This window comes from Eptesicus fuscus, chromosome 22, assembly GCF_027574615.1.
Source record: "Eptesicus fuscus isolate TK198812 chromosome 22, DD_ASM_mEF_20220401, whole genome shotgun sequence".
In the NCBI taxonomy this organism is placed as follows: Eukaryota; Metazoa; Chordata; class Mammalia; order Chiroptera; family Vespertilionidae; genus Eptesicus; species Eptesicus fuscus.
In genome coordinates, this window is record NC_072494.1 from 29,544,479 (window position 1) to 29,559,393 (window position 14,915).

Sequence of the window (14,915 nt, forward strand, 5' to 3'; positions counted from 1 at the left end):
CCTATTGAAGAACTTTATAATTTTCAATTTCATATTAGATAGAACGTATTTACCAGTTAATTACCAAATTACTGGTTTTATGAAACCTTAAAGGGGTTTCCTCTATCCCACTGTACTATAAAATAATAATTTTTTAAGCCACTACTAGTAATCCAGCTTTGTGTTTTCCTCAGAAAACTTTCTTTCAAGGTAACTTAAAACTTGTTGATTGCATTTTTATGGTACTAATAAAAATAATGATCACTTAGCCTCCACATCTGTTCTCTGAGAGGTGATATACTTGCCATGTCATTCTAACTCCACCTGAAGGACCTTGAAACAGCAGACTATATATTAAGATGTGCCCTTCTGCCTCATTCCACCAGCAAACTAAATCAGAAGTATGAAAAATGAATCACCTTCAAAACATCATTTAAAATACTGCACTCAGAGGAGTTGTTATTGAGTGAATCTCCTCCTCACATTTTGGCTCTAAATGCACTTGCCAACCACAATCCCTCTACAACCCTCCATTTCACTGAAGACCTGTGGGGCTTGGCGGGCTGCCCGCTTTCCTGCCCTTGTATTAGAGGTCCTCTCCCTTGCCTGTCGCTAGGGTGTGCAGACCTTTTGGTATGAAAGTAAATCTTATACTTGCCCAGTATGCCAGACAATTTCATGATATTTAAAAGTCATTTCCCATGCCCTAGCTGGTTTGGCTCAGTGGATAGAGTCGGCCTGAGGACTGAAGGGTCCCGGGTTCAATTCCAGTCAAGGGCACATGCCTCGGTTGTGGGTTCAATCCCCAGTAGAGGGTGTGCAGGAGGCAGATGATCAATGATTCTTTCTCACCATTGATGTTTCTATCTCTCTCACCCTCTCCCTTCTTCTCTGAAATCAATCAATATATATATTGATGGGGGAGGTGGAACGAGGTGGAAAATAAATAAAATACACACACATGCATACATATTAAAAGTCATTTCTCCTCTGTCCCTGGCCAGGTAGCTCAGTTGGTTAGAACATTGTCCCAATACAATGGGTGCGATCCTGGTCAGGGCACATACAAGAATCAACCAATGAATCCATAATGAAGTGAAACAACAAATTGATGTTTTTCTTTCTCTCTCTCCTTTCTCCCTCTCTCTCCTCTTCCTGTCTCTCTAAAAAAATCAATTAAAGCCGAAACCGGTTTGGCTCAGTGGATAGAGCGTCAGTCTGCGGACTAAAGGGTCCCAGGTTCGATTCCGGTCAAGGGCATGTACATTGGTTGCGGGCACATCCCCTGAGGGGGGTGTGCAGGAGGCAGCTTGTCGATGTTTCTCTCTCATCGATGTTTCTAGCTCTCTATCCCTCTTCCTTCCTCTCTGTAAAAAATCAATAAAATATATTTTTTAAAAAAATCAATTAAAAACATTTTTTAAGTCATTTCCCCTCTCAAATAGTAATGAATTTGCAAGCTGTCTGACACTCCAATCTGTATTTGTCAACCAAGTGTCTTTCAGCAGGATTAATTAACCAGACATAGAGGTGTTTAAAGGGAAGGTAAAAAACGTAAGTATCAACAGCATTTCCAATTCCGTGTTTTTCATTCTTAATGGATCAGTGTATTTTAGAATGGTAATACAGTTGGGAAACTAAACTATGCCCTGAAAGGATAAAAATGTCACTATTTCTTTTAGGTATCATAAGTCTTTTCCTAAGTTTTTAACAAAAATGTTGCCCCTAATTTTTCTCTTAAAGCATATTCCTAAAAGGTATGCCTATCATTTTATTGTAATTCTCAAAAATCTCCCAGACTGGACAATAAATTACTAACTCACCTTAGCTTTAGATATCTCTTTTAACATGGATACAGCCACCTTTTTACCCAGAAAAGTCATTCCTAATAATAATGCACTTCCCTTTCCCTCCTAGACTATGGCAAAGGACAAAAGACCTCTGTATTGCTCCCATCCCTGATTATTTTACTCTAAAATGGGCTCCTGAAACACCCTTCTCTCACCATGGCGGACTCCCACCTAGCAACAAGGGCTTATTATGGCTGTCAAAAGAATATAACCAGCCCTAACTGGTTTGGCTCAGTGGATAGAGAGTCGGCCTGCAGACTCAACGGTCCTGGGTTCGATTCTGGTCAGGGGCATGTACCTTGGTTGTGGGCACATCTCCAGTGGGGGGTGTGCAGGAGGCAGCTGATCGATGTTTTTCTCTCATCAATGTTTCTAACTCTCTATCCCTCTCCCTTCCTCTCTGTAAAAAATCAATAAATATATATATACTTTTTTTAAAAGGAGAGAGAAAAGAAACTTTTCTGCAATTTCCAAGAGCTGTTCTCCTCATTGAATACTCTCCTACAAATATTTGTCCTACTTGTCCTCTACTGGACATCATCAAATCAGCACATTTTACAGGCAGAAAACACACTCTCCCTCTTTCTCAGGAAGAGAGTATCTCTGAGGCAACAGCCAGATCAGGTTATCTCATAAGTCACGTTCCAAGGAATCCAGTTCTAGAAAGAGAATCACATTCAGAACTCAGAGACTACATTTTCCAAAGCCTAAGAAGGATCTCAGATAAAAACAGGTCATGGGGAACAGATATATTTTTCCCAAAAAACATGACAGACTGTAAAGTAATATTACTGTCAACAATGTTTTTCTATGACCTTGGCTGATTCAGGATGGAGTCAAAGATATTGAGAATAACTCAATGGATACTTTGCTTTTAAGTCAACAGGAGCCACCATGAAAAACAAGAAAAGTTAATCACTTCTCAATACAGTAAAACCAAACCTAATTACCTGTTTTTAAAGACTCTCCCCATCCCTAGTTCCTAAATCTCTTTTTTTTTTTTTAATATATATATTTTATTGATTTCAAAGAGGAAGGGAGAGGAAGAGAGAGATAGAAACATCAATGATGACAGGGAATCACTGATTGGCTGCCTCCTCCATGCCCCCTACTGGGGACCAAGCCTGCAACCCAGGCATGTGCCCTTGAACAGAATCGAACCTGGGACCCTTCAGTCCGCAGGCCGACGCTCTATGCACTGAGCCAAACCGGATAGGGCTTTTTTTTTAATTCCAAAGTCTTCCCTGAAAAAAAAAAAAAAACTAGCTAAGGAAATCCAAAAATCCAAAAAGTACGTGTTTTAAATCTTCATAAAAAATCAAGGATGTCTTAATAGAGAAATAAAACAAGAGATTAAGCATTCTTTAATTAAAATGATTAAAAGTACAAAAATTGATTTTGTTTAGACTCATCCTACCTAATAAAATGGTAATTATGTAAATGACCATCACTCCGCTACGCCCACAATTGGGCCAGAGGGAGGCGCAGGGGGCGGGACTCAGGGTGGGCAGGGTAGCCGATTGGGCCGGCAGGACGCTGAGCTTGCGTTGCTAGTGGCAGTGCGAGCTCAGCGTCTGCGCCATGGCTGTGCTGCGGAACAGAAGGAGCCTCTGGGGCAGCGAGCTCACGTCCTGCCGCGGACCATCAAAAGCAGGGGAGCTGGGTGCCTGTCTGCTCCGGCACCAGGCCTTTCAGAAGCCTCCGCCAAGCCAGAGGCTTCTGAAAGGCCTGGTGCACCAGCGGACAAGCACCCAGCTCCCCCGCGATCAAAAGCGAAAGCGTGGGAGCTGGGTGCCTGTCCACTCTGGCACCAGGCCTTTCAGAAGCCTCCGCCGCGCTGGTGAAAGCGGGGGAGCTGGGTGCCTGTCCGATGGTGCACCAGGCCTTTCGGAAGCTTCTGAAAGGCCTGGTGCACCAGCAGACAGGCACCCAGCTCCACCGCGATCGAAAGCGAAAGCGTGTAGGGGAACCTACACATGCATGATTGAATCATGCACTGGGCCTCTAGTGTTATTATAAAACATATCAAAAACACTAAAACTGCCTTAAATTTTTTTTCTGGGTACATGACTAAACTTTTAAAACCAGTCTTAAAAAATTAATTGTCTAAAGATCATATGCTGCTGAATAAATTTAACCAAGGCATTCTTACTATAGAAAATACAAATTCTGAACACTCATTATACCACATTTCATCAAATTTAAGATGGCATTGATTGTAAGAGGAATCATTAGTTTATATATTACTAAGAAAGAAAAAAGCTGTCAATTAAATGCAAGATATCATCAACCCAGTATCATGCACCCAATATCAATGATATTAAAATGTGAAAAAAAGTAAAAAGAATCTTAGAATTAATTATGTATTCCCAAATTCTTATATCCATATTTTTGGCAATTTAAATACGATTTAATATTCTACACTAAAAACCACTGAAATGAAAAAATAAAATAAAATCTCTTACCTTCCGTACTACACTCAGGAAAGCTATCAGTGAGCGAATCCGAATAAGCTTCAACAGGACCAATCAATTCAGAACCATCATTAATTATTCCACCCTAAAAAGATCAGAGTAATTGTGTGTCATTCACAATAACAGAATTTTTAAAAATCAGTAATAAATGAACTATAGACTTCTCAACTGGGTATTGTATAAGGATTATAAAAACTAATTACCTATTAAATGAGATTACAATTGTTTTTTAAAAAATCAACAGAAATATCAATATTGGTTCATCAATGTTTACAAATGTACCACACCAATGCAATATGTTAATAATAGAGAAACTCTGTGAGAGAGGAGGGGAATATATGGAAAAACTCTAATACCTTCTGCCCAATTTTTCTGTAAACATAAACTGCTCTAAAAAATAGTCAACTATTTAAAAATTCAATAGGAATACTATCATGTTTATAATAATACATGGCTTTTTATAAAAGCAAATTTTTAAAAATCTCTCAAATGTACTCATTTAAAAATACAGAAAAAGAAAACACACACCAGTTAAAGAATATTGTTCAGAATCCTTAGTGACTGGTCATTCCAATTAGTGATAAATGATTAACTCTATTAGAAAGTTATGGGAGGAGGAACCAAGATGGCAACAAAGGTAAACAACTAAACTGTCGCCTCGCACAACAATTTCAAAACTACAACTAAAAGACAAAACGTCTACCACCCAGAGCCACGGGAAAACTGGCTGAATGGAAGTTTTACAACTAAGAAGGAAAGAGAAAGGAGCACAAACGCTGAAAAGCTGAGGTACGGAGGCACGCGAATTGGGCTGGTGGCGGTCGACTGGGCGCGCGGCTTTTTTTCAACCTGAAGGGAGACAAGCTCCCGATCACTCTGAAATCCAGTTTCTGGGGACACGCGGGGGACCCAGACGCCTACGGGGAGAAGCTGGACTGTCGGCCATCGGGTCAGAAAGTGAGAGTGACTTTTTTGCAAAGGTGCGCCCAGCAATCATTATTTATTGCGCTGGAGCGCGGGACGCAGGGACTTGGAAACGCGGAAAGGCAGAGACGGATGACAGCAGCCATCACCGTTTGCCACGCGGTAGCCTAGTGACGCCCTGAGACCCCGCCCTGCTCTGAGACCCTGCTGCACCCTGAGACCACGCCCCGCACATTCTACAAACCCACCCAGGCTCCACATAGCGGCTTTTGCATATAAATGGCCTGTTCTGTGGAAGCTTAACCAAATAAACTGCAGCTCCAGTCAGACTGCTCCAAAACCGCCAAACCCCAAGCAAAGAGGAGAAAACTGTAGTTCTTGCTGTAGCTCCTGCTGGGTGGCCTCAGACAATAGCTGACCTGCACCCCATTGGAGATCCAAAACTAGTGTATCAAGTGGTCGGTGTGAGACGACAGCATATTTCAACTACTCTCATAAGGGACACATTCAGAGGCAGACTCAGTGAGCACGAAAGCCCTACTGAAACAAGTCCTGCCTCATAAACATGTCTCCAGCACAGCAATTCTTCCGTTATAGACACAGCAGGTCCTCACAGCCAATTGGCCTGGAGGTCAATTCCTCCCAGTGACACCAACAACAATCAAGACTTAACTACAACAAGGCTGTACACACAATCCACAAAGGGGTGCACCAAGAGTGTCCACCTCAGGTAACTGGGAGGCTGACCAGTTGAACCAATAGGACACCTAGTACACAAAGCTACCCTACCAACTCAGGGAAGCAGCGAAAATGAGGAGACAAGGAAACAGGTCACAAATGAAAGAAATGGAGGAGAACAAATAACTGGACATAGAGTTCAAAACCACGATTATAAGGTTTTTCAAGAATTTCCTGGAAAGGGCCGATAAATTTAGTGAGACCCTTGAGGATATGAGAAAGGACCAACTAGAAATTAAGCATACACTGACTGAAATAAAAAAATATATACAGAGATCCAACAGCAGACTACAGGATCGCAAGAATCAAGTCAAAGATTTGGAATACAAAGAGGCAAAGGACACTCCTCCAGACAAGCAAGAAGAGAAGAGAATTCAGAAAGTTGAAGATAGTGTAAGAAGCCTCTGGGACAACTTCAAGCGTACCAACATCAGAATTATGGGGGTGCCAGAAGAAGAGAGAGAGCAAGATTCTGAAAACCTATTTGAAGAAATAATGACCGAAAACTTCCCCCACCTGGTGAAAGAAATAGACTTACAAGTCCAGGAAGCTCACAGAACCCCAAACAAAAGGAATCCAAAGAGGACCACACCAAGACACATCATAATTAAAATGCCAAGGGCAAAAGACAAAGAGAGAATCTTACAAGCAGCAAGAGAAAAACAGTTAGTTACCTACAAGGGAGCACCCATACGATTATCAGCTGATCTCTCAACAGAAACTATGCAGGCCAGACGGGAGTGGCAAGAAATATTCAAAGTGATGAATAGCAAAAACCTACAACCAAGATTACTCTACCCAGCAAAGTTATCATTCAGAATTGAAGGGCAGATAAAGAGCTTCACAGATAAGAAAAAGCTAAAGGAGTTCATCACCACCAAACCAGTATTATATGAAATGCTGAAAGGTATTCTTTAAAAAGAGGAAAAAGAAAAAAAAAGTATAGATAAAAATTATGAACAACAAATACATATCTATCAACAACTGAATCTAAAAGTCAAGTGAATTAAAAATCTGAGGAACAGAATAAACTGGTGAATATAATAGAATCAGGGGCATAGAATGGGAGTGGATTGATAATTCTCAGGGGGGGAGGGGTGTCTGTGTGGGGGGTACGGGAAGTGACTGGACAAAAATCATACACCTATGGATGAGGATAGCGGGGCAGGAGGTAAGGGCAGAGGGGAGGTGGGAACCGGGTGATGGGGCGCTATGGGGGGGAAAAAGAGAAACAACTGTAATAATCTGAACAATAAAGATTTTTTTAAAAATAAATAAATAAATAGAAATACTTGAAGAGATGAGGACAGAAAACATTCAAAACTGGACCCAAAAAAATTAAATAAATTAGACCCCTAAGTAGGATAAACAGAAAGAGATCATATACTGTTGAAAGACGAGGCTAAATTCTGAAAGAAGCAATAGAAAAAGACTTACTCAATGGAACTACAGTACAATTAATAGCTGATTTTAAAAAAGACAATGAAGGACAAAAGTCAATGGAGTGACAAATTCAAAGTACTAAAAGAAACAGTGTCAATCAGTAATTCCACATATCTAGCAAAACTATCCTTTAAAAGTAAAGTATAAACAAAAACATTTCCAGACAAAGACTAAGAGAACCTGTTGCCAGCAAACCAGCCTTATACCAAAAAAGAAGCAACAGGAAATCCCAAGTTGAAAGAAAATGACAACTGTTGGTAATTCAAATCTACCTGAACAAATAAAGAACACCAAAAAAAAAAAAAAAAAAGGTACGTATGAGGATAAATATAAAAGACTATGTATAGGTCCATGGAAGGCCCCCTCTTGTTTATTATTTTATTTCCTTTTAGAAATGTGCTCTTGAAAATGTGTTATTGTTTATGTACACACATTTTAGGTTTACATACATTGTGTATGTTATATATTTTATATTCACTAATGTTTTTTAATACACTATTTTTAAAGTATTAAAAAAGGCTATATAAATATGTTCATTTTTCTTCTAACTTCTTAAAAGACATCAGATCATAATACTATATTGTTGGATTTATAATACATTTAAGGTACACATATTATAATAATGCAATGGAGGGGAGTAAATAACACTTTATGAAGCAAACTTTCTATATATTACTGGAAGTAAGTGAGTATTAATCTCAAGTAAATTGTCATAAATTAAAATGCATGTTTTAATTCCTAGAGCAACCAATAAGAATTTAACTTAGTAAAAAACTCATAAAAAGGGAATTTAAATGGTACAATAATATCTACAAGGGTGGCATAAAGGAAAAACAAAAACATATGAGATATAATAAACAGCAAAATGGCAGACAAATTCAATCAAATCAACAATTACTTCAAGTATAAAAGGACTAGCCCTAGCCTGTTTGACTCAGTGGATAGAGTGTCAACCCAAGGATTGAAGGGTCCTGGGTTTGATTCCCATCAAGGGTATGTACCACGGTTGCAGGCTAGATCCCAGGCCCCAGTCCAGGCATATGAGAGAGGCAACCAATCAAAGTGTCTCTCTCACATTGATGTTACTCTCTCACATCTCTCTCTCTCTCTCCCCCTCTCTAACACTCTCTCTAAAAATCAATGGAAAAATATCCTTGCGTGAAGATTAACAAAAACAAAACAAACAAACAAAAAAAAGGACTAAATACTCCTCCAATCAACAACAGTCATTTCCTGACTGGATAAAAAATAAGATCAAACTACACATTGCATGTAAGAGATACCCTTATTTAATAACACAAATAGATAGAAAGCAAAAGAATGAAAAAACAGGTACGATGCAAACAGTAACTGTAAGAGACCTATATTAAATTCATACAAAGTAAGGCTTTAATAAGTATTACCAGAGACAGAGAGATAATGCATAAGACTAAGCAATTCAATTCATCAGGAAGACATACCCATTATAAACACATATACACATGCCAACAGAGCCTCCAAATAAAGTAAAAATTAATATTAGAAAACACAGGTATTTAATAAAATACAAAATATTTTAGAAAGACCTCCAAACCTTGAAAAAATCTTCAAGCTGTTTACTGTTATAAAGAGCAGGAATATTGGCAGAGAACTGTAGCAGGTCTTCAGCGCACTGTCTTCTCTCTTCAATAACGGTTTCATCAAATCGTCCTTCGATTAAATAAGAATTAGCACAAATAAAGAGGGATCAAACACCAGTTTACGACAATTGATGTTCACAGTGCAGAAAGCAGCAGCAGACCTATCACAGACTATTTGCTGTGCTGATTATGCAACCTTCAGAAGTCAAATCTAGTCTCCCCAACTGGAATCAGCAGCAGTCACACCAGAAAAATAATGTTTCTGACAAAAAATAATGTTTCTGACAAAAAAAGGGGCAGAGGTGTCAACTCAAAAATAAATGGTGCCATCATCATCTAAGGTGTGTCAATATAAGCAACTTACCATTTAAAAAGCTGGTGATTTGAAACTAAAGTTGAAAAGAGAATTGTAAAGAACCAGAATGGTTTTCTATAGTAATTTAATACACATTAATTATTAATATAATTACATAAATAATTTTTCCTTTCCCACTTTTGGTTTACAAAGGAATTGAGGAAAGGAAGTTATAAGAACATCTGTATATCAATAGGGTCAAAAACTTCAGTTTAAAGAAAAAAGCTTTTTCAGCCAAATTCCATGTGTGAGGCTGTCAGACTCCATGACAACATGCCTGTGAGAAAAGGGAGAACACACAACACCAGTGATCTGTTTTACAAGGTGATAGAAAGGTGGTATTCATAGAATTTTTTAATTATATATACAGTGTGAATGTTAATGAGGTATTTCAAACATGACCATTTTTACCACTCTCAGACCAGACTACCAGTAGGCATTTGTCGCATGCCATGTATCATACTGATGGCAATATAAGTTTAAAAAAATACAATTATTAAGAATAACATCATCACCTACTTAAACATTTCCAGTAGTTTTTTAAAATATTAACTGAAAACTGAGGCACAAAGAGATTCCTAGTTATACTGCCCAATGCAAGAATTTGAAATTGAACCACTAAATACTTCAGCTCAATGTGTCTCATGCTTATGGTGAAGTGTCTACTTCCTGGTAACTAAAAGAAATGGTTTTACTGTATATTTTTTAATTAAATTTATTGGGGTAGCATTGGTTAATAAAAGTATATAGGTTTCACGTGTATAATTCTGATACATCATCTGTACATTGCATTGTGTGCCCACCACTCAAAGTGAAATTTTCTTCCATCACCATATATTTACAAAAATATGGAACACGTCACAAATTTGCGTGTCACCCTTATGCAGGGGCCATTCTAATCTCCTCTGTATCATTCCACTTATAATATACTAGAGACCCGGTGCACAAAATTCGTGCAATGGGAGAAGCGGGGGGAGTGTCCCTCAGCCCAGCCTGCACCCTCTCTAATCTGGGACCCCTCGGGAGATGTCCAACTGCCAGTTTAGGCCCGATCCCACACCGGCAGTTGGACATCACTCTCACAATCCAGGACTGCTGGCTCCCAACCGCTCACCTGCCTGCCAGCCTGATCACCCCCTAACCACTCCCCTGCCAGCCTGATCAACACCTAAGTGCTCCCCTACCAGCCCAATTGCTCCCAATTGCCCTCCCCTGCTGGCCTGATAACCCCCAACTGCCCTCCCCTGCCGGCCATCTTGTGGCAGCCATCTTTGACCATATGGAGGCAGCCATCTTTGACCACATGGGGTTGGCCATCTTGTATGAGGGTGTGAGGGTCAATTTGCATATTACCTCTTTATTATATAGGATGTGCTACCTAAGCTCAATGTATCTCATGCTTACAGTGAAATATCTACTTCATAATGTTGGTAGCGATAATGGCACCAGGTGTTAGGCCAGTGGAGTCAGACCAGATCTTGCTTCAACAACTTTGGTACAAGATACTTGAGTTTTAGCTAAGAAATAATTCAGAACTAAGACTCAAGATATAAGAGAAAGTTTATTTAGAAAGTCACAAAGGCAAAAGAAATAAGCGATAGAAGAAATGGGCTCAGGAAACAAGTTACAGATGCAAAAGAAAGGCCCTTGTTGCTTAGGAGAAAGGTAAAGGTAACTCACCTGCAGGGAGGGGGGTTTGGGGTAGCTGTGGGCATGCTCCCAGGAGAGAGAGCCACACTGGGTCTTGGTCTTGAGGGTATTTATCTGGAGGGCTCAGGGAAGGATTTCAATAGAATATTCATCTGGTGTGTCCTTACAGTGTCATGGACTCTAATGATTCGTCAGCATCAGAGCAGGGGGTCACTGCGGCTGGTCCTGATATCAGCCATGGATGGCATCGCCAGTTTGGTTCTGCTGCTTTTCTGGGCCTGAAGCTAAACCACAACTGAGGCCAATATGTTATCCCTAGCGGTTAATGCTTAAGAGAGTAGTAGTGCAAGGGCCCCGCATGGGAGTCACATGAGGCCACTCTTCAGCCCTTGTTCCTCCTCCCAGGGCATCTACTGCATGACTAGCAACATGTCAGGAGAGGAAAGGTTAGGAGAGGGTCCGAACTGCATGACCAGCTGTATGAAAGGTCAGGGGATCTAAACCACATGACCAGTGATATGCTAGGAAAAGAAAAGTTACCCTGGGGGCGAGGTCCTTGTTTTTCCAGTTTTACCCATTACTAGTACTGGGGCCTTTCTGCCCTGGTGACTTTCTGTATCTGGCCTATCATCTTTGTTCCGCTCATGTCTGTTTAACTGTCAACACAATGGTAACTAAAAGAAATTATTTTAGAGTTAGACCTGAATTCTTTCGGGCTTTTTTCCTATAAATTGGAAAATTTTGCAAATTAAAAAAATTGAAGGAAAATTAGTTGCTACATTGGTGAAATGTAGAATTGGAAGGGAAAACAACTAACTCAGTCTGAAGGAGACACAGAAAACTTACTAGAAGAGGAGACATCTAAAAGCATGAAAGGTTAGCAAAAAATTTCACAGTGGAACGGTGCAACACTAAAGAAAGAGATATGAGAGAGTATGTATGTTAGAGAAATGGTAAGCTGAGCAACAGGTAGGAGCTAACAATAGCTGATAATGTGCCGAGCACTGAACTAGACAATCCTACCTTATAATAGAGAAACATGCAAATTGACCGCACCTCCGCTACGCCCACAATTGGGCCGGCGGGAGGCTGGGGGGCGGGACTCCAGGTGGCCTATCCGGCCATTGAGAAGATCAAGATGGCGGCACCCAGTCCTCTTAGTTCTGGGGGTCCCTGGGGAGATCGGCAACCTGGGGGGGCGTGGCCGGGCCCATGCAGCTGCTCCCGGGGGTCCCTGGGGCGATCGGCACCCCGGGGGGGCGTGGCCGGGCCCATGCAGCCGCTCCCGGGGGTCCCTGGGGAGATTGGCACCCCGGGGAGGTGAGGCGGGACTCGCCCAGCTGCTCCCAGGGTCCCTGGGAACATTGCAGGCATGTGGTTGCTGAGACCCAGACCAGGCCTCTGGCCACAGATTCATAGCTTTGCGGAGACCTAGGGCAGGGATCTGCCTCATCTGCAGAGAGACAGAGGTTCTGCAGTGCCCCCAAGACGTGGGTGGGCCCAGCCAGGGATCAAGGGGCATGGAAGGACTCCTGGAAGAGGGGCAAGGACCCTCACCCCTGAGGCGGGGGTTGAGGGGTAGTGCCACCTCAGTGGAGGGGTGCTGCACTGCAGGGTACTGGACTGACTGATGTGATTCAGAGAAGCTCCCAGTGCTAATGGGCCTCGCTCAGGCGGCCTTCACACTTCAGAGGCAGTGGCTCCTGCTCCTGCCTTGACCCAAAAGCAAGCTCGCTACACCCTGCCCCATAGCAGAGCATGCCTAGGCAGTGAGTGGGAAGCCTTCCACCTGCTTCGAAGAAGGGGGGGCAGTAAAGAATGGGGGGAGAGGAAAGAATGTGGAGCATCCGCAATGAAGAGGTGCTTGAGAAAGAGGCTGGGAAGCCTGACTGGAAGGTTTGTTCTGTTTGCTGGGCCGCTGCCCCTTAGGAAGCGCAAAGAGCATGGCTCTGAGGGCTTCCTGTGTGCTGAGTCAAGTTCCACAGCCAACTGGAATTGGCCTCAGTTTCCTGGTCTGTAAAATGGATGAAGCGTGTCCCAGTGCCTTCACTGAGCTTTGATGGCCAATTGAGATACTATATAAAGAAAATGAGGGAAGAAGTGAGAAAGAAAAGGAAGGACGAGCAACACAAAAGAAAGACTGAAAGGAACCTGTAAACCCATTGTCACTTAAATAGGGAATATAGTCAATAGTGTTGTAATGATGGTATAATGCCAGGTGGGCACTAGAAATATCGGGGAACACTTTGTAAAGTATATGATTGTCTAACCACTATTCTGTAACTAATATAAAACCTGAAACCAATACAAAATAATGTTGAATGTAAAGAAATGAAAATTGGAGTGAAATTTTTATAAATTTCAAAGTTTAAATAAAAGCTGTAAAGGAAGGAAGGGGAGAATAAAAAGTGTTTTTCATTTTGCCACTTCATTAAAAAGACAGTTGTCTTTATATGGTGCTTTTATACTTTTCTAAGTCATTATCACATTTTAATTTCCGGGCAACTTAAAGACAAGATAAGTATTCCCTCCACTATTCAAAGAAAGGAAATCTTGGTGTCTGGTCCTAATGATTCAATCGTCAAGCCCTTATTGTAAACAGGGTTAGTAAAATTTTCTGTGCAGGGTCATATCTATACTAATAAAAGCCTTGGGGGTGATCAGGCCAGCAGGGGAGGGTATTTGGGGGCAATCAGGCCTGCAGAGGAGCAGTTAGGGGGCAATCAGGCCAGCAAGGGAGCAGTTAGGGGGCAATCAGGCAGGTAGGTGAGCGGTTAGGAGCCAGCGGTCCCGGATTGTGAGAGGGATGTCCAACTGCAGGTTTAGGCCCGATTCCACAGGGATCGGGCCTAAACCTGCAGTTGGACATCCCCCGAGGGGTCCCATATTAGAGAGGGTGCAAGCTGGGCTGAGGGACACCCTCCCCAGTGCAAGAATTTCGTGCACCGGGCCTCTAGTACAGATATAATCCTCAAAACAGGAAGGTATTATTCCTATCTTACCAATAAGAAAAAAGACTCAGATGTTAACTTGTATAAGATCACACCACAAGTAAATGGTGGATAGAAGGTTTGGGCCTAAATCTATCTGATTCCAAAAGGTATGTTCTTTTCACTATAATACTAGAACATTACATAGCTGATGGTTCTGCAAATTACAATAGGTTTGTCTTTTGTTGCTGAGGCTTCTATACTAAAAATGTTAGAGTAGCTAAAAAGACAGGTGATTAACCAACAATTCCCTCCACACAACCACAGCTGCTGCCTGCAGGGTTCACTGCAGTTATCAAGTATTACAAATGGACTGTACCATTCTCTGAGAATGATGAATTGCTTACTTATTAAGATTAATAAGAAACTTTCACTCTATAATATGTAAGAATGAGGAGAAAAGTTGAAGATAATCCATTAGCAACAAACAATAATAGCTAAGAACCAATTCGGAAGCCACTCCCTTTCACCAAGAGACAAGCTTGTTTTAAAAGCCAGGCTGTGTCTCTTCCAACATTGAATTTAAAGATATGTGTGCACAGTTAAATTCTACAGTTCAGAAGGTTTAAGGTAAAAAGCAAAAGTAGCCCTCCTCCCATGACCTCAGAGGTTTAGTACATTATACAAATGTGTGTAGGTATGTCTTCACACAAATATGTATGTCTATTTAAATATAGATGGGATCTTACAAAACACATTGCTGGGCAGTATTTGTTTCCTATATTTTAAAAATATACCTTGGACATATTTCCATACCAGTATATCTAAAATTTTAGCTGAAGAATTCTATGCATTGGCTAAATTATGGCACATTCATACAATCACATATTGTGCAAATACAGTTTATTTTCAGTATTCTATTGAAAATGCTGCAAGGAACACTCATGAACATG

General features: G+C 41.1%; 1 protein-coding gene and 1 non-coding gene across 8 annotated transcripts in view; both read right to left on the reverse strand.

Moving 5' to 3' along the window:
- The window catches only part of RPS6KC1 (ribosomal protein S6 kinase C1), a 238,026-nt gene that overhangs the window by 207,374 nt on the left and 15,737 nt on the right, over nt 1-14,915 (reverse strand). For all 7 annotated transcript variants that reach the window (XR_008555068.1, XR_008555067.1, XR_008555066.1 and 4 more), the window contains exons 4-5: nt 8,982-9,097; nt 4,295-4,388 (exon numbers count right to left, since the gene is read on the reverse strand). Coding sequence is in view for 4 of the 7 variants with exons in the window: in XM_054711380.1 (XP_054567355.1) it covers nt 4,295-4,388; nt 8,982-9,097 (210 nt within the window). In the remaining 3 variants the exon portion in view is untranslated. The remainder of the gene's footprint in view (nt 1-4,294; nt 4,389-8,981; nt 9,098-14,915) is intronic.
- Nucleotides 10,225-10,330, reverse strand: LOC114233146 (U6 spliceosomal RNA). Its single transcript, XR_003619290.2, has one exon. It is a non-coding gene; the product is annotated as a U6 spliceosomal RNA (small nuclear RNA).